Genomic DNA, 25,382 nt, shown 5'->3' on the forward strand with positions numbered 1-25,382 from the left:
ATACTGAATATAGTTCCCTGTGCTATACAGAAGAAATTTGTTTTTTTATCTATTTATATATAGTAGTTAACATTTGCAAATCTCAAACTCTCAAATTTATCCTTCCCCACTCCCTTTCCCCTCTGGTAACCATAAGATTGTTTACTATCTCTGGGAGTCTGTTTCTGTTTTGTAGACCACACTGCTTTTGAGCATGCCTTCGGGGCTGCTCTTTCCTTACTTGCAGAACTCTGAGGATGACTAAATGAGTACTCTTACCTTTGAAAATCTGAAGAGAAGCGATCTTAGGTGGGTTCTCCCCTTCCTGCCAACCAAATCGTACTATAAGTTTGTGAGTGATGTTTGTCTGCTGAGGATACATCGTCCACAAAACTTTATTGACTGGGGAAATTCTGTGAGAGATATTGGTGGTGAAACCATTGGCCACATCATCATACATTGTGTTATTTGGCAAAAGCCTTCTACTGGCTCCCATCCCCAGTCCCTGATACATTCATTTGACCCTTAATCAACACAAGTTTAAACAAGTCCATTTTTACGGTTTTTTTTTTTTAAATAATAAACACTACAAACAACAACAAATAATAATAATAAACACTACAGTACTAAACAATCATCATCCATTGGTTAGTGGAATTGGAGGATATGAAACTGGGGATATGGAGGGGCGATTGTAACTAATGTATGGATTTGCCACTAAGCAGAGGGTCTATTTCCCTAACCCCAGAGTTGTTCAAGGGTCAATAGTGTACTATAATGGCATATGCCAAAAGTCTTAAATGGGGGGAAAACTCTGGAGTAGATTGCCAACCAGGTTAAAGCTGGTTATCTCCCAAAGTATCTGACCTATATTTGCCTTCACTTTTAGATTGTTAAACAATTTGTAGGATTTCTTTTTGTGTGGAAACCACTTTATCTTTAGTAACAAACTCTGGTAACAAACTCTGGCATACACAAACCATATTTACAAGTTTTCATTCCCACAAAATTGGCCTCTGCTTCTATATGATCTATTCCACTATACTTGGGAATCCTTACAAATGTCACACCATATGAAATCACATGTATTTTTGATACATAAGATATTCATATTTGATGTATTATTCATGTCTGCAATTTATTCAGGATTTTCTTTTCTAAAACTATACTCAGCTGTTTAAGCATGCTGTGAAAATACAAAATAGTTTGCTTTCACGATACTGTATTATAAATGCCAAAGTGTGTTCATTTGATTTTGTTGTCTACTAAAAAAATCATGATCAACTGAATAAATTATCTTGCTAGACTGAGCTTTCAAAGATCATATAAGCTCACAGAGAATTTATCCTAGTAAAAGGAAAGGCCTCCATTCCTGAGAGCACCTGCAAATGCCGAGGAGAGCTGTGATTGATTCATTTTTCACCATGTGCACATGCTAAAAACAAATGCTGTGGCCTAGATCATGCATCTTGGTGCTCAACATTATGGTTCTGTAAATTTTGAACTTTTTCGGAACCCTACACAAAGAACTATGCGCCCCCTACTTGTAAATTCTCTTGCTAAACTCAAAATTGTGAATGCAGTTTCCTGAATTTGTTTAAATTGTTTTCCTTGCTGACTCCAAATTGCAGCATGTACTTTTTTGCACTTGCTTATTTTTAGGACATATACGTCTGAAAACTAATAATGGAATAGTTGCATTGCCCCACACATTGCATTCTCATTTCCTTGTTCCTTTTCTTTCTTATAACTAGTCTAAAAGCCTGTAATTTATAAAACCTCTGCTAACTCGCAGGAGACAGAGTAGTCTCACTTTCAGACTGACCCTCCTGCTAGCAGCAAACAAAGGTTTTTTCCGTGTTGCTCCACTCTTGCTGACTTTCTTCCAGGACTCTTTTTTTTTTTTTTAATTGGACGGGGAAGAGGTAATTAGGTTTATTTATTTTTGGAGGAGGTACTGGGGATTGAACCCAGGACCTTGTGTATGCCAAGCATGTGCTCTACCAATTGAGCTCTACCCTTACCCCCTCTTTCAGGACTCTTGACAGTTTTATACTATGAGAGAGTAAAAATCATTATTTAAAAAAAAAGCAAGCTAGAAAGTAAAAACAAAAATTACAACAACTTGGTATCAATCAACTAACAATGACATTTCATTTTGCCATCTTCCAGGAGACCCACACTAACACATTGACTAATCATTCTAGCCCCACATACCTGAGAGGGAATGAGTAGGTGTTAGCCAGATTGAAGTACTGAAAGTACAAAAATCTGGAGAGGAGAGTGAGCTTGATGAATTGTAGCAACTTTATCAACCAAATTTATCAAGATAAATTTGTATGCTGATTGAAAAAGCAAGTAGAGAGGGAGGAACTGATGATTCAAGTTGAAGAGGTTAACTGAAAAAGTGCAATTCTTGAGAAAATGAGAGATGGGATCCACACTATGAGGAAGAGGAATTTACCTTCAAAAGGAGCAACAATACATCTACCCTTGTCACAGATAGAGGAACAGATGGATGGCTTCTGTTTTCTCAAAGTGGGAAACATTAGTGATTTGGGGGAGGGACTGTGAAAGGTTTTAGAGGGAGGGAAGAAAGTACGAAAGAGTTTGTGAGCTTATTAAAGAAACATAACACCATCTCTGTGCAGTGTAGGGTACCGTTTTGAGGTTTATGACCAGAATTTAAAGTAAAAATAATCAGTTAAATTGTATGATTTTCTTCAGGTACATTAAGTAATGCTAAGATTCCTGGTGTTGGGACAGAATTAGCCTGGTTCTCTGGGCTTCTCCCAGAAGTTCCCTTCATTCATGGGTATGTTTGCTGCATAAAATACACCGAACCTGCCATGCCCGCTAATGGGATTTCATCTCAAACCTCCCTGTTAAAAGGAACTTCCCTCCTAAACTAGCCCTAAAAGCCCTCAACAGTTGCAAGGCACACCTCCAGCCGCCAGTGGACGCAGTGGCGCTCCTCGAAGCCGGAAGCGAGTGTGCCAAGCGCGGCCTCGACGTTTCCGCCGTGCGTCTTCAGCGCCCCGCGCGCTCTTTACGTCGGAGCGCCAGGAAAAAGCGTTTCCGGCCATTCATACTGCCAGCCGGTCGGCCCACGGTTGTAGGGGTTTGTGCGTTATTGGGCCGAAGGGGTGCCGGCGCCGCGAGGATGAAGCTCGTGAGGTGAGGAGGTGACCAGGCGGGGTAGAGACGGTCTGGGCCGGGAGCGAGAGGCTGGGCTGCCCCAGATTCAAGAGGCGCGAAAACCGCGTGCGCGCGCGGCCTCCTAACGGCCTCTGGCGCCCTCCGCTCCCGCCCCATCTTGGCGGCGCCGCCGCGGGCTCTGGGGCCGGGGCTTCAGACTGGGTTCCTCTGGGGAATCCCACCTGTCTTTCAAGAGGTGGAAGTAAGGGCCAGGCCGTGTCTTCCCACCTAGTGTCTTAGAGGCCTTAAAGGTGCGGCGCCAGGCTTACAGCTCTTACTTTCGGTTACTTGCCGACTTTCATTTCGAGTAGAACTTGTGCTCTAGTCTGGGTTACTTTTCTGACTCAGGAGCCGGCAAATATAACTAGGCCTACGATTCCTGAGAACGTGGGAGACATAAAGAAAATCTGTATCCATGCGTAAATAGTTTAGATTAATACTTTTTTTCCCCTTGATGAAACTACCATCGCACTTAAAAGATTTAGACGCTGTAGTGGGAAATAAGCTGTATCTGGAAATAACGAAACACAATTACAAAATGTTTTAAATCAGGGGTGGACTTCTGACTCCGTAAGTTGTTTTAGTGGTGGTTTTTGTTTTTCCTTTGTTGTTACTCCCTAGACTTAAGGTTATTCAGCCTACACACCCCCCTTTAAAATAGGCCTTCGATTTAGGAAAAATCTCCCAACTTGGGGCAGAATCACTTTTCCGTATTTTTTGTCTGATTATACAGATAATCGATACGTTTTTGTTTTATTTCTTCCTGTGTTTAACTTGGTCGGTTAGTTGAGCCTACAGAAGACTTATTTAGTGGTTTGGGTATCGAACTTTACCAAAACCTCAGAAAGTTTCCTCAAGCCCTTCCCAGTCGGTCTGTCGTCCCATACCCCCAAAGAGAACTGATTTCTTCCACCATAGCTTAGTTTTACTTGCACTGGATTTCATACATTTGGAATCTTAAGAGTATGCATCCTTTTTGTGTAAAATTTCTTTTCCTCAGCATATTTTTGAGATTCATCCACATTGTGGTTTGTATCGGTAATTTTGTTTCTTTTTATTGATGAATAGCAGTACACTTTACGTTTTAAAGTTACACGTTTTAAGACTGCTTCGTACATTCATTTTTGTGCAAGTCTTTTTTGACTTTTGGTGTGTGTGTGGTGGGGGTAAATACTTAGGATTGGAGTTGCCAGATCATAGCATAGGTATATATTTAGTTTCATAAGAAAAGTGCCCAGACTGTTTTCCGAAATGGTTGTGCCATTTTCCACTCCTACCAACAGTATGTTAGAATTCCAGTTGCTCCCCACTCTCTCCAGCATTTGTTGTTAGTTAAATTTTAGCCATTTTAGTGTTCGTGAAGTGGTGTATTGTTATGTCTTTAATTTGCATTCTCCTAATGATTAATGATTTTGAGCACGTTTTCACTTGTATGGTGGCCATTAGTATATATTTGTGACGTGTTTCCTTTTGATCTTTGTTTCTTTTTATTACTGAGTTGTAGGAACCTTTTATATAGCCCGCATACTAATCCTTGGTCTGATATAGTTTCTCCCAGTTTGTGGTTTGCTTATTCATTTCCTTAACAATGTCTTTTGGTGAGCAGTTTATTTTGAAGCAGTCTTAATTGACCAGCTTTTTCTTTTGTGATTATTGCTCTCTATGTACTGTCAAAAAAAACTTTCTTACTCTTGAGCCATGTAAAGTTATTCTATGTTTTCATTTAAAAACTTCATATTTTAAACTTTTATATTTAGGTCTGTGATCTTTCTGGATAAGCGATGTGAGGTAGAGGTCCAGGTTCACTTATCTATATGGATTTCTAGTTATTCCATATTATTGTGGAATATAAATCCCCATTATTATGAATTTCATCATTTATTGAAAAGGCTTTCCTTTGCCCTGGCAGTCCCATTGGACCATAGTAGAAAATTGACTACGTAAATGTGGGTCTGTTTCTGGACTGTATTTTATTTCATTGATCTGTTTGTTGTTCCTATGTATTGATTACTGTAACTATATACTGCTCTAGCCACCTAATTTGTCTTCCGAGGTGAATATGACCATGGCATTCTGCTCCATTGATGAAAACCCTTCAGTAGTTCTCAGTGAAATTAAACAGAGGTACTGGGAATTGAACCCAGGACTTTGTGCATGCTAAGCATCTGCTCTACCAGTAAATATTGTTTATAAAAAAAAAAATCCTTGGACTTGATGAAGTGTATTTTGATTGTTTCAGAGGCCTTTTTGCTTACTTTCTGGTTTTCCTTTAATTTCTATATGATAGACTGCTTGATCACTAAAGTATTTTATTTTTACTTGAATCCTGCCTATTTCTAAACATGATTTGAAAAGTTTTATAAAAAGTAAAAGTTATTGCTGAATGGGACAATTAAAGTAAAATTTTTAAAAATTGATAATGGCAAGAAACTATTAGTTAAAAATTCTAAGCTAATATAGTTATACATGGTTATTAAATTTGCAGCTAAGTTAAAGAATTCTTGTCTGGTGAAATAAGCATTACCAATTCATTAAAGAGACTTTTTTCCTTGACAGCAAATATGGACAAGAAAGGGATTCAACACATGGTTCTTTCTTGTTTATTTGTTTGTTTTTTGTATTTTTGTTTATTTCTTTGTTATGAGTACAAGTTTAGGATTTATCCTAGACCAAGTAATTTCTCCTTTTTCTGATGGCTGTCTATACCAATTAAAAAGTTCTGTTTTAAGGCTGGCTTCCCTTTAATGATTGAAACATGTCAGCCAACTCTTATTTAGTGCCTGTTACAAGCCAGGATTAGATATAAAGCTCATGATCCTTACGCTCAACAATAGTCTAGTGGAGGAGGTGGAGTGGGAAATAGGTGATCCTGTTTGGAGTCATAGATGCTATGATAGGGTGTACAAAGTACCTACTATAGACCAGAAATTTTGAATGTGAACTGCATATTAGGTCATATTGTAGGATTATTGTTCATTTTCCTAGATATGAGTGTGATGTATTAAGGTTATATAGGAGAATGCCTTCATTGGAAAATGCATGCTGAGGTGCCTGCAGTTTGCTTGCAGATAATATGGTGAAAGTGTAAGTTGTGTGTTGGGGCAGGGGAAACACAAATGGTAACATTTTAACAACTGTGAACCCTTCAACTTCATCTGTAATGTTTCATAATAAAAAGTAGGAGAGCAGAAGACTGGATCCGAAGTGGGGAATGGACAAGTATTCAGTTATTGAGGCACCTGGCTATCCAATTAAGGAAGATCAAAAAGGCAGGCTCCTACCTCACATTGCACAGATTAATAGAAGAAATACAGATTTCCCATATCAGGAAGAGACAGTCGACAAGTAATAGGGAAAAGTAAATTGCCTTTTTTCCCCTATCAAATCGACCAAAAAAAGATTGGTGACAGTGTTGGTGAAGATTTGCATAAGTGCACTTGGTGAGGGTTTGCATAACTATTGCTAATATAAACTGCTAAATGAGAACTAAAAGTTATAGAAGCCATTAAAGTATGGCCTGATTTATGTAAAAGTAAATCTTAAGTAAATGCTTATAATTGAATAAAATGGTCTAGAAGAATATCCCCACATACATGGAGGGAGTTAGAAAAGGAGACTTTTATCTTATTTATACACATACAATAAGTGTATAATCTTTTACCAATTATAATTTAGCCTTATTTTGTTTTTTTCATTGTTGTTGTTGAGATGCAGTTGACATATGGCACTGTGTAAGTTTAAGGTATACAGCACAATGAATTGACTTACCTACACTGTGAAATGATTACCACACTATGTTAACATCCATCATCTCGTACTTATACAAAAGAAAAAAAAATGGATTTTTTTCCCTCATGATGAAAACTTTTAGGATCTAGTCTCTTAGCAGTTTTCAAAGCATACCATACAGCAGTGTTAATTATAGCCATCGTGTTGTATATTGCATCCCCAGTATTTACATATCTTATAATTGGAAGTTTGTAGTTTTTGACCACCTTTATCCATGTAATTTCTTGATTTCGATTTTGTGGCTTATAATGACTTCAGGGTCTATATGAAGACCTAGATGGCTCAGAGGTTAAGTATATAATGGCTTAGAGAATCAGAAATGTCTAAATGACAGTTTCTGTTATGCTCCTTCATTAATGTTAAGGGTATCATTCAGGGAAAGCCGAAATTGTTATGCAGATTATTAATAGGAATTGATGTAGATGGCATCTGTAGCTGATTATCAACATCTAGAAATTTCATCCTTTGACTTAATAAACATGTTTTTAAAGTGTTGAACGTTTATCATTTTATTCCTACTGTCTACAGATTTTTGATGAAATTGAGTCACGAAACTGTAACCATTGAGTTAAAGAATGGAACACAAGTCCATGGAACAATCACAGGTATGGAGGTTGGACTACATTAACACCTTTTTTCTTCCTCTTTCACCTGGAGGCCAGAACTCTTTGTTTGGTTAATGAACATTATATAGTACAAATCACCTTCCTTTTATCTGGATTATTTTGCTGACCTTACTTAAGCCTCACCTTAAGTTCCTGTGCTAAGACCAAACTGGATTCCCCACCTTAAATGTGTGCACTGTTTCCCTGCTTTTATGCCTTTTCTGCTTTTGCCTATCTCTGTCCCCTGGAATGTTGCATCTTCCAAAATACATATTACTTTTATTAGAATGTTGTCTTTCCTGTTAGATTATAAAGTCCTCGAAGATAGAGGATGGGGTTTCCATGTCTGATTATCTTGGGTAAAAAATATGGGAGAAATGGGGAGAGGGTGGTGAGGACCCATGATTTTACTTAAGACAATCACTGTTAGCATAACTTTTTGGAGTATATTCTTTGTCTTTTTTCTTATGTGTCTAATTCTTTGCTTTGATGATACTCTATGTATGATAAGCTGTTTTATACTTAAAGCCATTGTGATTTTTCACTCATAGTAGGTGTAAATTTTTCAAAAGAATTGATGAAAGAAAATGCTGTCCTAGCATATAGTTCCATTCTACTCTCTGAATATTTAAACTGTAATTTTATGAATAATTGTTTAACGTGTAGATCCAGCATCAGAGTGAACAAGAGAAATATACAGTATTGAACTGGTGGTTTTGATACAGTCTAATCATATCTGAGGAAATGTAATTGCTGTCCTGTTAAAATTTCATGATTTAAACAGTGATTTAGTCTGCTGTATTCTGAGGCCTGTGTTACATGTTGTGGAGGAAGCAGAGCGTTCTTCCTGCTTTTTAGGAGCTCAATCTACTGATGGAAGACAGAAAAATAATGTAATGCAAGATTTGCCTCACATACAGTAGGCACTTAAATGATGTCCCAGGAGGAAAATATCAGTAAATCGGGAGAGTGAAATCTAGTAAGAATTCAATCTCCCTTCACCGCCACTCCCTATAACCACTGTTACAAGTTTCTTATATCCTATATGAATATATGTGTTAGTCCTCACAATAGGGATAATCATACTGTCTACCTTAGGTACATCGAGGATTAAACAGTTCCTGGATCATAGAAGGAGCTCATGAATCTTATTTTTCCCTCTTCCTTGTGTATCAGGTTCCCCAGTGAGATTGAATGTATTAATTTTGGGAAAGAAGAGGATAGAGAATTAGTAATAAGATCAGTAAATCTGAGGTGGAAAGTTGAGAGAATTCATGTTTTCTGGCCTTAACTTTCTACGGACAGAAATAAAATAGATCTTTAGTTATCCCATTTGTTGAGACATGCTGGTAAAGGCTCCAGTAATCAGGTATTCCTACTATAGTGCCATATATTCATCCAAGAAAACCTTGCTTTTATTTTGTAAAATCTCATACTAAAAATAGTGGCTTAATTGGAAATATAGTCTGAGGCAGACCACTCAAAACCTGTGCAACTTGGTAATCAAAGTATTAACAAAAACAGTAACATTCTTTTTTTTTAAGCATAGTTTATAAGATATATCAAATTCCTAATAAGGACAAATACCGCAATATATATAGGACTTTAGTTTTTAAACAAAGATGAAGAAAGCTTGGGGGAATGGGGTGTAAGTAGTTACGGAGACAGTGGGAGAGCCACGCAGTAAGCACTGCCCACCCTGAGATAGGAGGCGGACACATGGGAACAGTAAGAATAAGGCATGTGTACCAGGCGGGGTTCCTCCATGGCTTGCTATGAGCTCACCTAACTCTGCAAAACAACATGCTAGGGAAAATCTAATGAAGGAAAGACTTCTGATTTATACTGACATCATTACCAGTTGTACTAAGTTGTACTAATTATGCTAAATTATGTCATAGAAACTTGCACTGTAGCAGAATAGACAGAACTCTTCTACAATGTGGTACTAACTGTGGCTTGATAGATTAATTGGTTGCCTTCCTTATTCTCATAATTGCCTTCTTTTTTCCCTCTAGGTGTAGATGTCAGCATGAATACACATCTTAAAGCTGTGAAAATGACCCTGAAGAACAGAGAACCTGTACAGCTGGAAACACTAAGTATTCGAGGAAATAACATTCGATATTTTATTCTGCCAGACAGCTTACCTCTGGATACACTGCTTGTGGATGTTGAACCGAAGGTGAAATCTAAGAAAAGGGAAGCTGGTAAGTTTGAAGGATTATAAATGCTTCTGTGTATGGTATAGTTATATCCTAAGCCACTATTCAAAATATAAACATTTGCAGACAGCACAGGTTTATTTGTTTTAATTGCCTATATCTGCCGTGAGCATAGTTTCTTATAGTTCCTAATGTTGCTATTAAAAAGACTGATGCTGTTCTTTCTCCCTATCCTTTTGTGCATAGCCTGGTCCCCTGCTCCCTGCACACTTTGGAAGGTTTGGAGATTGACTCTTTATTCCTGGTATTCTGAAATTTCTTAATGACTTGGCATTTAGTCCATTTTGTTTTTCTGGGTACTTGGTGGACCCTTTCAATATGAATATTCTTGCTTTTTAGAGCTAAGAAATTTACTTGTGTAACTGATAGATTTCTTCTGTTTTGCTTTTTTTCCCCCTGGAATTCTTAATAATTGGATTAAGATTATTTCTTAAGAATTCTGAGTCTTTTCTCTTATTTTCCTGTCATTGTCTTTTGTTCTGTACTTGGCATTGTTTGTTTTTTTCTGGCTTTTTTTTATTTGATCTCTTTATTTGGTATCTTGTGCTTTGACCATCTATTGCTTAAGAAGGACCCTGAAAAGAGAACTTCTGGGAAGGGAGGCTGGACTCCTTAGCTGGTAGTTCTTACTGTGGGACGGTTCAAAATGAGTTGGCTTCTTCACTGAGAAGACCCAAAATTTCAGGACCTGGAAGTCTTTTCTGGAGCTGATTTTCTCAGAAAAAGATTCTAGTCACCTACCAAGAGAGATATATGCCTGGTAGCCAGCATTATAGGAGCAGGGCAGGAGAAAAGGACTGGTATTAAAGTGGTCACTTAACACAATGATTTTTGAGACTTTTTTGCCTTCCACCCACACTAAGAAATCTACTTTGCATCATGACCCATTCATACATATAAATGAAATGAAAGTCTCAGGAAGAATTATTTAGTCTTAATACATGCAGATGCCCTTAAATTTCCTGTCCTATTCTCTTTATCTTTTTGTTTTGTTTTGTTCTAGGGGGGAGGTAATTAGGTTTGTTTATTTATTTATTTTTAGAGGAGGTATCGGGGATTGAATCCAGGACCTTGTGTATGCTAAGCATGCGTTCTACCACTGAGCTATACCCTCCCTCCATTCTCTTTCAGTTAAAAAAAATTTCAAGTTGCCACACGTAGCTTGAAAAACACTGACTTAATCCCCCTCTTCCTTCCCTTCTGCTCTTCTTTTTGCTTCCATCCACTTTGCAAGTGTTTTCAAATCTGAAGCCTTTCTGCTTCAATGTCTTTAGGTTAATTTTATCTTTTCTCTCTACCTACCTGTCAGGGAAATAATCATTAATTTTGCAAAGTGGGGAAGAGGACTGGCCAGTCTACTGCTCTGGATGAGGACTGTTTTATGAGAAACTTATTCTATTGCTTTGAATGGTAGGACTAGGAACAATGGGTAGAAATGTCAGGATTTTTTAAAAAAATATTCATAGATGTCTAAAAATGAAAAGTTCTTTTGGGAGATGAGTTTTCTTTCACTGTGATATTCAAGTAGAGTTAGGATAACCAGGTGACAGGGAAATTGCTATATGGATTAAAGAGTTGCGTTATGATTAGATCAGATGACTTAGGATCCTGAAAAGTCATGAAGTTGTTATTTGATGTAATATGTTTTAAACTTTATTAGCTTTAAATCAACTTGTTTGGATTCTGTTCAGTAACAGCCTGGCACATAGTGTTTGTATTGATACACTGATACACATTGATATGATGTCTTTCATCTCGTGTGAGGTTCAAGTCATTTGTATTTCATTTTGTGAATTTGAGGCATGATACAAAGAAAAAATATTTTAAAACGTGATAAAATTCTCAATAAGTAAAATTAAACAAATATTATAATAAAGTATTAGTAGGCCAGCAGTCCTTGGTTCTGCATGATAATGGGTTGGAAAGGGTGACTGAGATTACATTTGAGAGAAGCTGAGTTAGTTTTCTTTACTATATAGATGCTGTTCGTGGTGACCAGGTAACATCAGTGCAGAAGAGAATTTACCTTACCATTTTTCTCTTCCCTCAGTTGCAGGAAGAGGCCGAGGTCGAGGAAGAGGAAGAGGACGTGGCCGGGGCAGAGGAAGAGGGGGTCCTAGGCGATAATGTCTCTCAAGATTTCTGTTTCAAAATGATTTGTGACTTGGAGAACTTTTTGTACAGGTTTTGTTTGTGTGTGTCAGTTTTTAATAAACATAAATGTAGGACAGGTTTGTCTACTGACTATCAAATTAAGTTTTAATAGTTCATATATATACATGATGTTAACACAGTAAGAGCTAAGCATTATTTCTAGGCAGTCCCAAAATAATTCTATTCTTAGATCAGGCTTTTACTTTTTTTGAACTAAAATATTTCCCCTATGAATATATGTAGAATATACACCTTTTTATTTCACATGCACTGAGTACACATTTTATCGTTTTACTTTGACTCCATTCTGTGGAACCTTCCTGCAAGTGAAACAAGTTCTTTTTGGTACTTCAGAAGCTAAAGTCCTATGACTCCTTTCCTGAGTTTTGTTCCATGGAGACTCAGGTACTCGGTGAAAGGTGAGTCATCTTCTAATTCAGGATTCATTGATTTTGTTGTCATTGTTAATGATTTTGTTTTGTTTCATTTTTAATAAGTTCTCAGTAGAATATGGTTTTACAGTCTTCTCAGTTGAAACTGTAGATAATGTTCACTAGATTATCTTTTGTGAGCAGTGCTGAAACCTGTTAATGTGGAACGTACCTGTCATTGGCTTCCTTTATCAAATACTTTTACAAGGCATCTTTTAAGAACAAAAGGAAGAAAGCCTACTTTATTTGACAGCAAAACTGAATTCTTTCTCATCAATAAAGGTTTTTTTTTTTTTTTTTTTTTGCTTTTGCTTTAATTGGTTAAATTTAGAGAAAAACACTTCTCAGTGTATGGTTTCTCATAAAGCTTACTACCATTCATTTGTATGCTAAGGAAGAAAAACCTAACAGGATTGCGGTGAACTAAATCTGTATTTTCATTTAATCACATATGTGGGGTTTTGTTTTTAATAAGAAGGAAATTTTCTGTGAAGATCATCATCTAAAAAGGAAGTTTAGGCCTTGTAGGGAAGTATGTAAATTGAGAGATCAAGAGCATTTGTGTGTGATGTATATGTGTGTGTATCTCATTCTTTTCTACCCTCTGTTGGTGCTTCTGTTAAATGAACGAAAGCAGAAAGCAAGGGAACCCAGTGATGCATCGAGGTGGAGAGGTTTGAAGGGAACAAACAGCATAAATAGCGAATAAACAAATCTCCCCCCTCCCCAAAACTATATAGGATCTTAGTGCTGCTGCCTTTTGTACACTCATATCTTTTAGAGCCTAAGATTTTATTTGTGAAATTTGGGGGAGGGGGTAAAGAAATTAATTACGAGTTTAGATGGGAAACTAAGTGAAATAATAGAAAACCACTTTTGACAACATATTTTAATCTATTATAAGGTTAAAGCAAGAATGGCTTAGTATTTTAAAATGTATTAATACATTCAATAGTCAAAATTCTCATGATCCTCTATTATAGGTATCAGAATAACATTTAATACTACAACACTGATTCCTGATGATTCCTGAAACCTAAAATGGACTTTCTTCATGTGAAAGGAATTTTCTATGTTAAACCAATAGCAGACATTTTCCAGAGACATTCCAATTAAAACAGCAACAAAAAAATTATGTCTGATATTGGTCATCTTTATTTAATGTGAAAAATATTGTGGATCCACAAACTAAGAGGTATACATTTGAAAGAAGAGAAATTTTGCAGTATTTACTGTTTTCTATGGTAGTGTTCCATTTGTCTGAACCAGTCTTCAAGTAAAATTTTAAGTTTTATGTATTTCCTGTATTTTGGGTAAGGTTAGTATATCATCATGAGATTCCGTTTACAAAAGAATAACAGCAAAGGCTCCAGGTATCAAATGCAGCAGGTTCTTGTCGCTCACAGCTGGGTTCTGTACAGTTGCTGTGAGCCCTGACTTAGTGAGGTGAACCACTGCTCCCAGGAGAAACAGAGTTAGATTCCTACAAGCCTCTGGTCACAGCATTTTCAACTCATCAGTACCTAACTTCGTTTTATGTGTATTTTTTGTTTAAAAACACCTTATTTAATACAGTGTCATTTAAATTGAATTCACAACCAACAGCACTAAATGTATGCCCAAAGTTTTTCTAACACGTATTTTCTCCAAATGGCACATCACAGCCTTGTATTTAGATACACTAGGTAGACCAAGCTTGGGGGCCATTTTTAACAACAAAATCACCACCCAAAAGCACAAAAATATCAAAAATGGGGCACTAAATAGACTATGAAAAGGACAGTTGTTTCTAGTATGCAACCTGAAACAAGAGTGTCGCTTTTTGTTCCCGCTCAGCTGAGAACAGCAGGCAGCACACCTGCACATCAGGTGACTTTTTTGCTGCTCTAAAGTATGCATGGGCCATGCATGACCATGGCAGCACCGTCAGTATTGATTTTTGAGTTAAAAGTAAATTTTAACAAGAAAGCGACTTGCCAACTACAGAATGATTAATGACCATACTTAAAATATTTTAGTAAGATTAGCCAAAGTATTATATGTGTTTTGTTACTATAGTGAAGGATATCTTATCCTACTACTTGAATTCTAACCATTTCACCTAGTCTAAGATGGATTTTTAAAATGTGTTTTAATATGTCTCATACTGAGATGTATTTTAAATGATACAAATTTAGATTTTATGTGAAACTTAAATCAGCAAGCAAAACTGAACAGTACATAAAATAACAAGTACATCTAAAAATTAATGTCTTAGATTTGATGAGCTACAGAAATTACAGTGATTAATATGGCTCTTAAGTAGAGCCACACGAGTTACCATGACCACTTTGTCTTAAGGATAATACACATTTGTGAATCTGCAAGGGGATTTTCCATGTTTTCTAGAACTTTGTAATTTTCCCCTTTGAGTGCTTGTGGAACAGTGGCAAATGTCAGTTCTAGCTTTTTTAGAAAATTCCTGAGCCATAAAATTAAAAAAAAAATAGCACTATATTCCAGGATGGGAAGACTGACCAGTGTGTAAAAATAGAAATTCTCCCAAATTGTAGGTTTAGTGCAATTATCTTGGTGAGTTTTTAAATAACTTCTTTATTGATAGTATGCCAACTAATATGTATTTAATGCTTATTCTGTCTGGTTGTTCTGATTATAGATTTAACGCAATTGCCAAAAGGATTTTTTATGGACAATATTAGTTAATACTCCTGTCATTTGACAAATATTTGAGTAGTTACTCTGCCAAGTTCTATGTGTTACTTCTTTTATGTATTATTTCTTTTAACTCTCAGAACAGCTCTGTAGCAGATAGTGTTTTCTGTCTTCAGAAAGAAAACTTACGCCCAGAAAGGTGGGGTATTGCCTAAAGTCCCAGTTTTTAAGTAGCAGAGCTAGAATTTAGACACAAGACTCTGTCCAACAACCCTATATTTTTAAGTGGTAAATTGGTTCCGTGTTCATCTTGAAGAATGAAGAGGCTGTAGGAGATTCATCTTTTACTAGAAAAGAAATAGAAAAGAGTGGGGGAACTGAACTTTACGAGATCCCAAACATTTTTAAATCAAAGGAAATTATCTTGATACTCATGCAGTTCTCAGCCAGATTTCATTTTTAATTTATCAGGTAATCTTTTTATAGTGCTTACTGCTATGAAAGTAGAAGACAATTTGGAGTAGGTTAATGGGAATGTCAACTGAAAAACTTGAAGCAGTTTAAGATACCTCAAAAGTCTGAAATTTTTTTCTGTACTTTGATGTAGGATTCCATGTGAAAATCTAAGAGGTTGGGGGAAGGTGGGTAGCTCAGTGGTAAAGCACATGCTTAGCATGCACAAAGTCCTGAGTTCAGTTCCCCAGTACCTCCATTAAATAAATAAACAAACCTAATTACCACTGCCCAAAAAATAAATAAAAAATTGAATTTAAGGGGGAAAAGATGACAGAAGTTTAGTTGTAAGAATGCTCATCATATTCTCAATTAAAAAGGAAAACAACTCTGTCCAAAACTAGAGGAATGGTTAAGTAAATCACCTACAGAATAAACCTGGAGTTACCAGACTTCTGTAGAGGGCCAGGTAGTAAACATTTTAGGCTTTGTGGAGCCATGTGGTCTCTGTCATAACTCTTCAACTCTGCTCAAAGCAGTTTTAGGCAATAATTAGGTGAGTGGGCATGGCTGTGTTCCAGCAAAACTTTATCCACAAAAATAGGTAGAGGGCTGGATTTGCCTTGCAGGCTGTAGTTTGCCAACTGCTGAGATACACAATAAGCCATTGTAAAAGTGTTCCAGCAGTCCAGAGACAGGGAAAAGATACTTGCAAAGCATATGACCAATAAAGGATTTAATATCCAAAATATAAAATACTTATATTTTATATTAAATATACTTACTAAACTAAATGTTAATAATTATTAACCTATAACTTTATGTAACTTAAATATATAATAAATATTAACTATATTTAATAAAATATATTAAATACTTAATATATATTATACAAAAAGATTATAAAATTCTTTAAATTAGTAAGATCTGATCCAATAGAAAAGTGACTAAAGAACAGATAGGCAATTCACACAAGAAAGTGAAAAAAAAAAAGTGGGGAAAAAGATGCCTAAAACCCCTAGAATCAGGGAATGCAAAATTAAAATTTATTGCACATTTAACCAAAGGGATATATTCAAGGATGTTACAATATTCTTTATAATAGTAAAAAAAAATTGTAACTACCTAAATATCCAATGGGAAGAGAGTTAAGTAAATTATTTATGTATACGGTAAAATAAATCAATCAGAATGAACTAGAGCTGCATGTCAACATCGATGAGTCTCGGACAATACTGACCAAATAATTCAAGTAGCAGAATACATATTCTATGTAAACAAGGAAGATGCATACTGTGTTTAAGCCTGCTGACATATGCATTTAAAGTTTAGAGATGCGCACAAGAATGATAGATAAATTCAGATCAATCACTTCTGAGGGCTCGAAGGAAGGAGGGGAGTGTGACAGAAGAGGAGGATGCATGAGTTTTAACTGGGTAATGTTCTTAATGTTTCTGACACTGGGTGATGGGTGTATTTAGGTTGAATCATGAAATTGCTGATATTTGATTGTTTTGCTCTATAAAAACATCAATTTCATATGGTTCAGCTTACTGTTTTTGTGTTTTTATATAAAATATTACATAATTTTCAAAGCTGTGCTTGAAAATTTGGCTAAAGGAAAATAAATACTAATCTAAATACTGTCACTTCAGCTACACTCTGAAAAGTGACTGTGGGCACAAGAGGTAGACATTTGCTGTATTTATCTTTGGTAAAAGTTAAAGCTTGTTGGAGGAGAGTTTCAGATGTCCTTCCACTGTCATCCTATGATGTGCCAGTAAATTTTTAACAATTGGATGCACTGCTGACTTCCTACCCTGGCAATTTCAAACTACCAACATGCTGTTAATCAGCTCACAACATTTTGGAAATTTTGACAACCTTCCCTTTTACGCTGGTACTGCACACCCTGACCATGTCCCCATACCAACCCCCTGCTTCCGGGAGGTGGGTGGGGAGGAAGCTCTTTTCTTTCTGTTCTGGCTCTAAGGACAACCAGCTCATTGCTTCTATCTGGACTGGTAAGTTAGGCCTCTTTTGATATGGTTGGTCCTGACAGAATGAAGCTGCAGAATTGGAGGAAGGTTTGGGGTAGTTTGTTGATGCAGGTCCTGGGAGTTAGAGTGATGGGAATGGAAACCAATACAACCTTCTGCTCTAAGTGGTTCACGAGTCTTTCTGGCCAGCTGGGTCTCAACTCCTGAGCTCCTGGAGCAAATTTCCTCGAGATCAACTACACAGGGCCAACCTATGTTCTCATCCTCTGAAGGCCTCTACAGTCCAAGGTTAACCCACCCTGCTACCTCTGGCTGCCCATTTTAGCAAAAGAAGCATATAGTCATACCTTTCACTTTAGTAAAGTTGTAAGTGTACTGAGGTGTTCATTGACATGTCTATTGAAGCACAGAATGACAAGAAAAATTTCCTACATGGCATTTGGAAGTTGTGTTTGAATGTGGCTATTTTTGTTGAACACTGGGAATCACACCCATGAAGAATGTGGGGAAACTGGCCATTTGAGAATAGGCACTGAGGATCCATGGGAGAATGACAATAAACAGCCATAGAATGTAGACCTTTAAATAGTATTTCTTCCTGGTGAACACCTCGAGATAACTTGTAATTGATAATGAAACTATATGACTGGTACAGAGAATTATATTATGGTAGTGTTGGAAGATATTCTGAGGTTCAAGTTAATATGCTAGAACAGCTGATTCTAAGTAATTTTAATAAAACTTTTTTTCCTCCGGATTGTAAGCCTAATTTTTTTCTGAAATTTCATTAAAAATTTTTTTAATATATTTTCATTGAAGCATAATCAGTGAGATTTCATTTATAAGTCTTTGAGTATGCTTGAATCTTTACTGACTTTTTTTTATATTTATTTTTATTTTATTTATTTACTTTTGGGGGGATATCATCAGGGCTACTTATTTAATATAAGTTTTGGGGTTTTTTTTAATGGAGGTACTGGCGATTGAACCCAGGGCCTAGTGCATACTCAGCAGGCACTCTACCTCTTGAGTTATACCCTCCCCTTTACTGACATTTGGATTAAAATAATCAGCTTTATTGAGATATAATTCACCTATCATACAATTCAACCATTTAAAGTATACAATCCAATGGCTTTTGGTATATTTACAGAGTTGTGCATCCATCATTACATCCGATTTTAGAACATTTCATTGACACAAAAAAAATCCCATCCCCCTTAGGCATCACCCTACTATCTCCCCTTTCTCCATGACTCTAGCCAACCGTTAATCTGCTTCCCATCTCTATAAATTTGCCTCATCTAGGTATTTCATATAAATGGAATCATAATATATGACCTTTTGAAACTGACTTCTTTGACTTAGCATGTTTTCAAGGTTCATCCAAGTGGTAGTGTATGTCAGTACTTCAATCATTTTTATTGCTTAATAATATCCAATGTTAGGGATATCCATTCATCAGCTGATAGACATTTGGGTTATTTTCATTTTTTGGCTATTATGAGTAATACTTCTATGAACATTCCTGTACAAGGTTCGGTGAACATACGTTTTCATTTCTCTTGTGTATACACCTAGAAATGGAACTGCTGGATCATACGGTAACTACCTTTAACACTTCGAGGAACTGCTAGGCTGTTTTCCAAAGTGGCTATACCAGAAGATTTTCCCACCAAGAGCATATTAAGTGTGTAAGGGTTCCAATTTCCACATCCTCACCAACAATTAATTATTATCCGACATTTGGATGTTACTCATATCTTGTGTTGCTGTAACAACAGGCAATGCAATATCCATGTTGTGCCAAATTAAAGAGACTAAAGTAAACAGTGTACATTCTGAGTTTGGCAATTTTTTTCCCTAAGAGTATTTTAAAATATGACAATCATATTAAAATCACTGTTACCAAGACAGCATTTCCACCTGCATAAAGTGAGGCTCAGGAAAATGAAAGGTCAATTAGACTTTTTACCTATGTCTCCCCAGGACTACTAGTAAGGAACACATCACACTAGATCAGCCTGTCCCTGGGAGAGGAGGTAAGAAGCCATCCAATATCTTGATGACTGGAATAGAATTCCAGTAAGCTATCTGCTTCCAAAAACAAAACTTCCCTATCAGCTCTTGTTCCAAATCACTGCTATAATCTCATAATAATTGCCCTTGTCTACTGGCTGCAGGGAAGAACTAGGTACTGGACGATGGGAACTGCTAGGCAGCTTAGGCCACGATTGTTCTGTCTTTATTATAAACAGCCTTCATAGTGGCAGAACTGGCCATTTGAGGACAGAGCTGTCCCTGAGCCCTTCACTCTGAGGAACCTCTCGGGTTAATTTAAATGCATCTGAAAAACAAATCAGCCTGAGGAGAGTATAGCTCAGTGGTGGAGTACATGCCTAGCATGCACAAGGTCCTGGGTTCAATCCCCAGTACTTTCATTAAAAGATAAATAAATAAAAACCTAATTACCTCCCGACTCTAAAAACAAACAAACAAAAAACAAATGAAAAAAACAAGGAATATTTCTACAACAAGGAATATTTTCATTCTAGAAGCCAAAATAAAATATGGAAAGACAATTGACAAGAATTTCCAAGACTGGAGCTTCAGTTCTCTTTGTGTCTTGATCCGTGGACAGATTAATGCTCATTCAGCAGCTACCTTTTGTCCAGTGAACTTTCTAAATCTACAGATATGCAATCTGAATCTAGGTTCCATTTGGCAGTTTTAAGATTTGAGCCAGGGGCCTAGCATTTGTTTTTATTGGGTATTTTCCCTTAACTGTGCACAAATAAGGCATTTGACAATTGCTTTTTGTTTCTTCTTGCTGGAAATAGTGTACATCGGCTGAGGGGTTTGGCTAATATGAATCTTAATGTATTGGTAGATTAAAGGAAACCAATACACTTTCTTGGGTTCTCCAAAGAAACAGAACCACTAGGAGACATTTATATCTACAAAGAGGTTTACTATAATGAATGGGCTTACACAACTAAAAAGTTTAATTTTTTGCCAATAATTTTCATAGGTAGCATTCACATTGTTTTTCATTCCAACGTTCTTCACAGCTCCTTAAGCAGTGTAACACAGTGACTGAAAAGGGGAGTCCTAGAGCCAGACTCTGAGTTTGAATGCTGGGTCTGCCCTTCTCTCTCTGAGTGATCTTGGAAAAGTTACTCAAACTTTGTGTTTCAGTTTCCTCATCCATCAAACATGAAAGGTGTTCTTGGAGGATCAAAATAACAAATACACTTAAGGCACTTTGAAGAGTATCTGGCATGAAGTGAGAGGGCAATAATAGTTACTACAAATTCCTTCTTTAGCCTCAGAAAGCAAGGCTAATAAATACTAATTTAGTACTTCAGTCACAGTAATAGCACCTAATAATATCTTAAATTTTTAATAGCACTTTGCTGGTTAACAAACATTTTCATATATTTAATTTGATGCTTATAACAATTCATTAATAGCACTTCAGAGGGGTTAAATGTCTTTTCCTAGGTCTCACAGCTCATAACCCAAAGGGTCAGATCTTCTAACTGGTTTCCCATTCCAAGTTCAGGATTTTTTTTTTTCAACACTATCATACTGTTCAGAGAAATATAATATGCAATTCTATAGATTGATTTCAGTAATTAATCGATGGATGCTTTTTCTGCATATTTGGCCATGATGAAGCATCTTGAGGAATTGCAGAATCATGTGACCCCTCTCCATAACAACCAGCCCTTCTGAAATGGCTGGTGAATGTTATGGCTCTCTCATCCAGGTCCCATCTTTGAGCGAGCTATTCTGGATTCTGAACAGAAGATTTTAACGTTTTTACTTCAGGAGTCTAGGCTTTGTAGGACATTTAGTCCTGTCCAAAATGTCCATAAGATATTTGATCCATGCCAAAAGTCCTTGATATTTGGTCTTCTCCAAAACCATTTGTCTTGGACCAAATATGCTCATGAACTTTTTGGACGGGAGCAAATTTCAAAAGCCTTTCGGTTTGGACCAAATGTCTTTTGGACATTTTGGACATGACCAAATATCTGCTAACCAGAATAGGTTGTAAGTCAGTTACTCTGAGCTTTCTTCGGAGGATTCTGGGGACAGAAGCAGGCATTTTAGAGTCATAACAGTTTACCTCCGACTGGTCTCCACCTCATTCCCAAGCAGTCAGTGAAACATGGGGGAAATATTTCCCAATTAGTGATGCATATAATAGGCACTGCTGTTTTTGTCCATGTAAAACTGGGGTTTAAATAAGCAGTTAAGATTCTCTCACAAGAGCCACGCCTTAAACAGAGTTAAGAACAAATGGAGTGGAAAGTCTACAGAGGAAAAAGGAAAACCCTAAATATGAATGAAAATTGTAAATTATTTTAACATTACTTTATAATGCCTTCAGTTTAAGATTTGGGTATAGGGAAAGGGCTTTCTAAAAGCCAGGCTTTCCAATTCCTTTTGCCAGATGCCTTGTAGGTGGCTTAAAATAGATTAACTGCAAAATATTCTAACATTCTGGACAAGACCTAACTCAGTTTTGTTCAGTGGTTTGCCTTTGATTCAAGTAAACACATAGGTTCCAAATACTCTGTTCAATTTGGGGAAAAGATATGATTTGTAACATAGCAAACCTAAAAAGCGTATCTTTGCATTTATGAATCAGAGAAAGCTTTTGTCCTGCTCTCACTTCCTGATGATTGGTTCTCTCCAATAAATAGTGCTGATGAAAACCACAATTACAGATAGCCAGTGGAACAGTGAACTATTGGTACATTCAACATAGGTACACTATTAACTATGTCCACAACTAGCTTTTGTCCTCTTTCTGCTTATATGGCTTAAAATTAAAAGTGGGAGAAGATACACATTAATTTTCAAATGGTGTTTAAAATTTGCCCTGGTTATTTGTCTTGTGCCTGATATCAACTACTTCCACCTTAAGTGTTTTTTTTGTTTGTTTGCTTGTTGGGTTTTTTTTGTTTGTTTGTTTCGTTTTGTTTTTTAGCCGTAGACTAAGAGGAAGGACAGATAGGGAACTAATGAGATACTACAACAAATGAATTTCTGCCTCCAGAGAGATTTGCTAAATCTTGTGCTCAGGGTTCTCCAGAGGTATCCATCCTCCTCTGTTACTCTGAGGAGCTAGAATTTCATTTATACCTCTCTCCTTTGTACAAAGAAGCTGCAGGAAATCACCCAGAGGTCACTGAGACATAAGATTGAGACTGAAACATCCCCTCTCCAAAAGTCAAGTTGGATGAAGAGTTAACTAATTGCAGGAATTGGGAGAATAACATCGTTACAGAAGGAAAATGATTTAAATGGCTTTGTCTTTAATTCGCTTTCTCTCTCTTTTCTGTAACTTAGTTTATACATTCCCTTTGCTTCCATCTGTACACATCAAAAAGTATAATCTTTCCTTTAAGATCTCATTTAAATATTACCTCCTTGTGAAGCCCCTCTTAACCCTTATTCCCATCATAATTATATTTTCTCTTTCCTGTATCCCCAAAGCACTTTGTATACCTGCTGTAATACTTATCAAAATCTACCTTGTAAAATGGAAAAGCATAAATGTGTCTGACTTCACCATTATTGTGGTTCTCAGTCTAATGCTAGCACATCACAGCCTAATACTAGTACATCCTATACAACTTTGAAACTCAAAAAATGCATATTAATTTAGAATGATTGCTAATATCACTGCCATCATACTTGAGTAGTATGAGACTGGACATGTCAATAAAAAATCTTTAAAGGTTGGGAGTTTTTAGAGAAACAGGAATTACAGAGAAGGGAAAGGAGGACCTTTGGATTAGCTTCATTGAAGTTGAGAAGGTGTTGGAAGAGAGAAAAACATGCTCTATTATTTGCACTACTTCTGGTTCTTTCCTTTCCCTCTTTACAATGAAAAGGGGGCCCTTCCTTCTTTCTTTGGCCGAATCCAAAGATGGCTGCATCTTTGCTCTGGATCACATTCTCTTTTTACCTCTTCAGAGAGTTATACCCATCAGTTATCAAAATCAGGCTAAATTTTCTTCTTTTTTTTTTTTTCCATGCAGAGTGACTTCTGCCTATCATTTAATTACAAAGATACCATTTAATCTTTCCAGCAGCTTGAATAAGAAAAATAAAGACCATAAAAACAACTATCTCAAGTTAATTATTCTCAAATCTTCCTCTACCTCTCAGTTTCTGATATTTCTTAATATTTTTATATTTTTCATTGATACATTTTGAAATAATGGCAAAATTCACACATTTACATAGTTTTAATATCTTGAGCTGACTTAGTTTTAATATTTACCTATTTAATACCTATTAGAATATAAAAAACTTTAAAAAAAAAAAGAAAGAAAGAAAAGAAAAAGTGAGACTATGAAAATACCAAATGCTGTGAGGATATAGAGCAACTGGAACTCTCCTAAATTCCTGGTGGGAATGCACATGGTGCAGCCACTTTGGAAAATAGTTGGTCAGTTTCACATACAGTCAAACATACACCTACCATATTACCTAGCAATCCCACTCCTAGGTATCTACTCAAAGGAAATGAATTCACACAAAAACCTCTATGCAGATGTTTATACTAGCTTTATTCTTAGTCACAAGAATTGAAAAAAAACCCAGATGTCCTTCCAACAAGTAAATAGATAAACAAAGTGTAGTACATCCAGACAATAGAATACTGCTCAGAAATAAAAAGGAATGAACTACTGAATCACACAATGTAGATGAATTTTAAATGCATTTGGCTAAGGAAAAGAAGCCAGACCTAAAACGTTTATATAATGCATGATTTCATTTATATAACATTCTGGAAAGACCGAAAAACTCTGGGGAGGAAAGCAGGTCGACTGTTTCCAGGGTCTGTAGGGGTGGAGAGAATGGATTTCTATTAGCATGTATCATAGGAGAATTAGTCAGGTGATAGAAAGTTTGTATAGGAAACTGTGGTAGTGGACACACAATTCTGTGCATGTGTTAAAACCTGTAAGAGTAGACTTTATATAAATTACAAAAGCCCACCAGGATGTGGAGATGAGGGTAGAATACAGACGGTAACAAATGAATCTAAAAGTATTACGAATGAATCACATAACCTCACTGAAAGGAGTTAAGTACCCTAGTTAGTAAATTTGTTTCTCATAGGGGTGTAGGTTAGAAATTCTGAAATAACTTTATTTGTGATCTACTTTTATTTGTATTGTTCAACAATACGTGAATATATTATAGATAGTCAGAGCTAGGTTTCTCACTGGGAGAAAGAAGTTACAAATAAGGAAAGGGAATTTGTTCTGTGTCGCTGAATTGGAGTCAGAAGTGTCAATATGGACTCATGCTCACTTATGGATGATAGATAAATATAGATGTGTGTGCATGCATTGTATTTATATATAATTTTTCCTACCTCCATTGAAAGGGGCTACAAGCAGTGGGACCTCAGTAGCAATGCACATATCTAGCAATCAGATCTTGATTTTTAAGTACCATTCATTAATAAAAGGAACCAGGACTCTTTGGAGAACTAATTGATCCCAGGACTTGAGTAGGGAAAAGAAAAGATGAGCCTAGAGCATCTGGTGGTGCTAATGTGCTTTAAATTTTTTTTAAAATAAATAAAAATAAAAAGGTATATCAAAAGGACACAGAAGGCATCCAGAACTCCCAAACTGAAACAACTTGAATAACAAAATAATGACAGCATTGAGTTATGACCCAAAGTAAAAACAAATGTTCATGAGCTCATACTAAGGACAATAGCTGAACAAATAAAGAAATGGGGTGGATTGGGGAGAGAAGTGACAACACTTTTCTTTCAGAAGAATTCAGATTATAAACAGAAGGAATGTGGGAAATAGAAAATCACCATAAGAACACCACAGTATCTTGCTGCAG

At 36.4% G+C, this 25,382-nt stretch overlaps 1 protein-coding gene across 1 annotated transcript; it reads left to right on the forward strand.

Annotated features, from left to right (window-relative positions):
* Window positions 1–2,999: 2,999 nt before the first annotated feature.
* Window positions 3,000–13,513, forward strand: SNRPD1 (small nuclear ribonucleoprotein D1 polypeptide). The gene is made up of 4 exons (XM_006191770.2): window positions 3,000–3,156; window positions 7,495–7,571; window positions 9,590–9,781; window positions 11,847–13,513. The coding sequence occupies exons 1-4, from the start codon at window positions 3,143–3,145 to the stop codon at window positions 11,921–11,923; spliced, it is 360 nt and encodes a 119-aa protein (XP_006191832.1). The 5' UTR covers window positions 3,000–3,142; the 3' UTR covers window positions 11,924–13,513.
* Window positions 13,514–25,382: the final 11,869 nt, after the last annotated feature.

This window comes from Camelus ferus, chromosome 24, assembly GCF_009834535.1.
Source record: "Camelus ferus isolate YT-003-E chromosome 24, BCGSAC_Cfer_1.0, whole genome shotgun sequence".
Lineage (NCBI taxonomy): Eukaryota > Metazoa > Chordata > Mammalia > Artiodactyla > Camelidae > Camelus > Camelus ferus.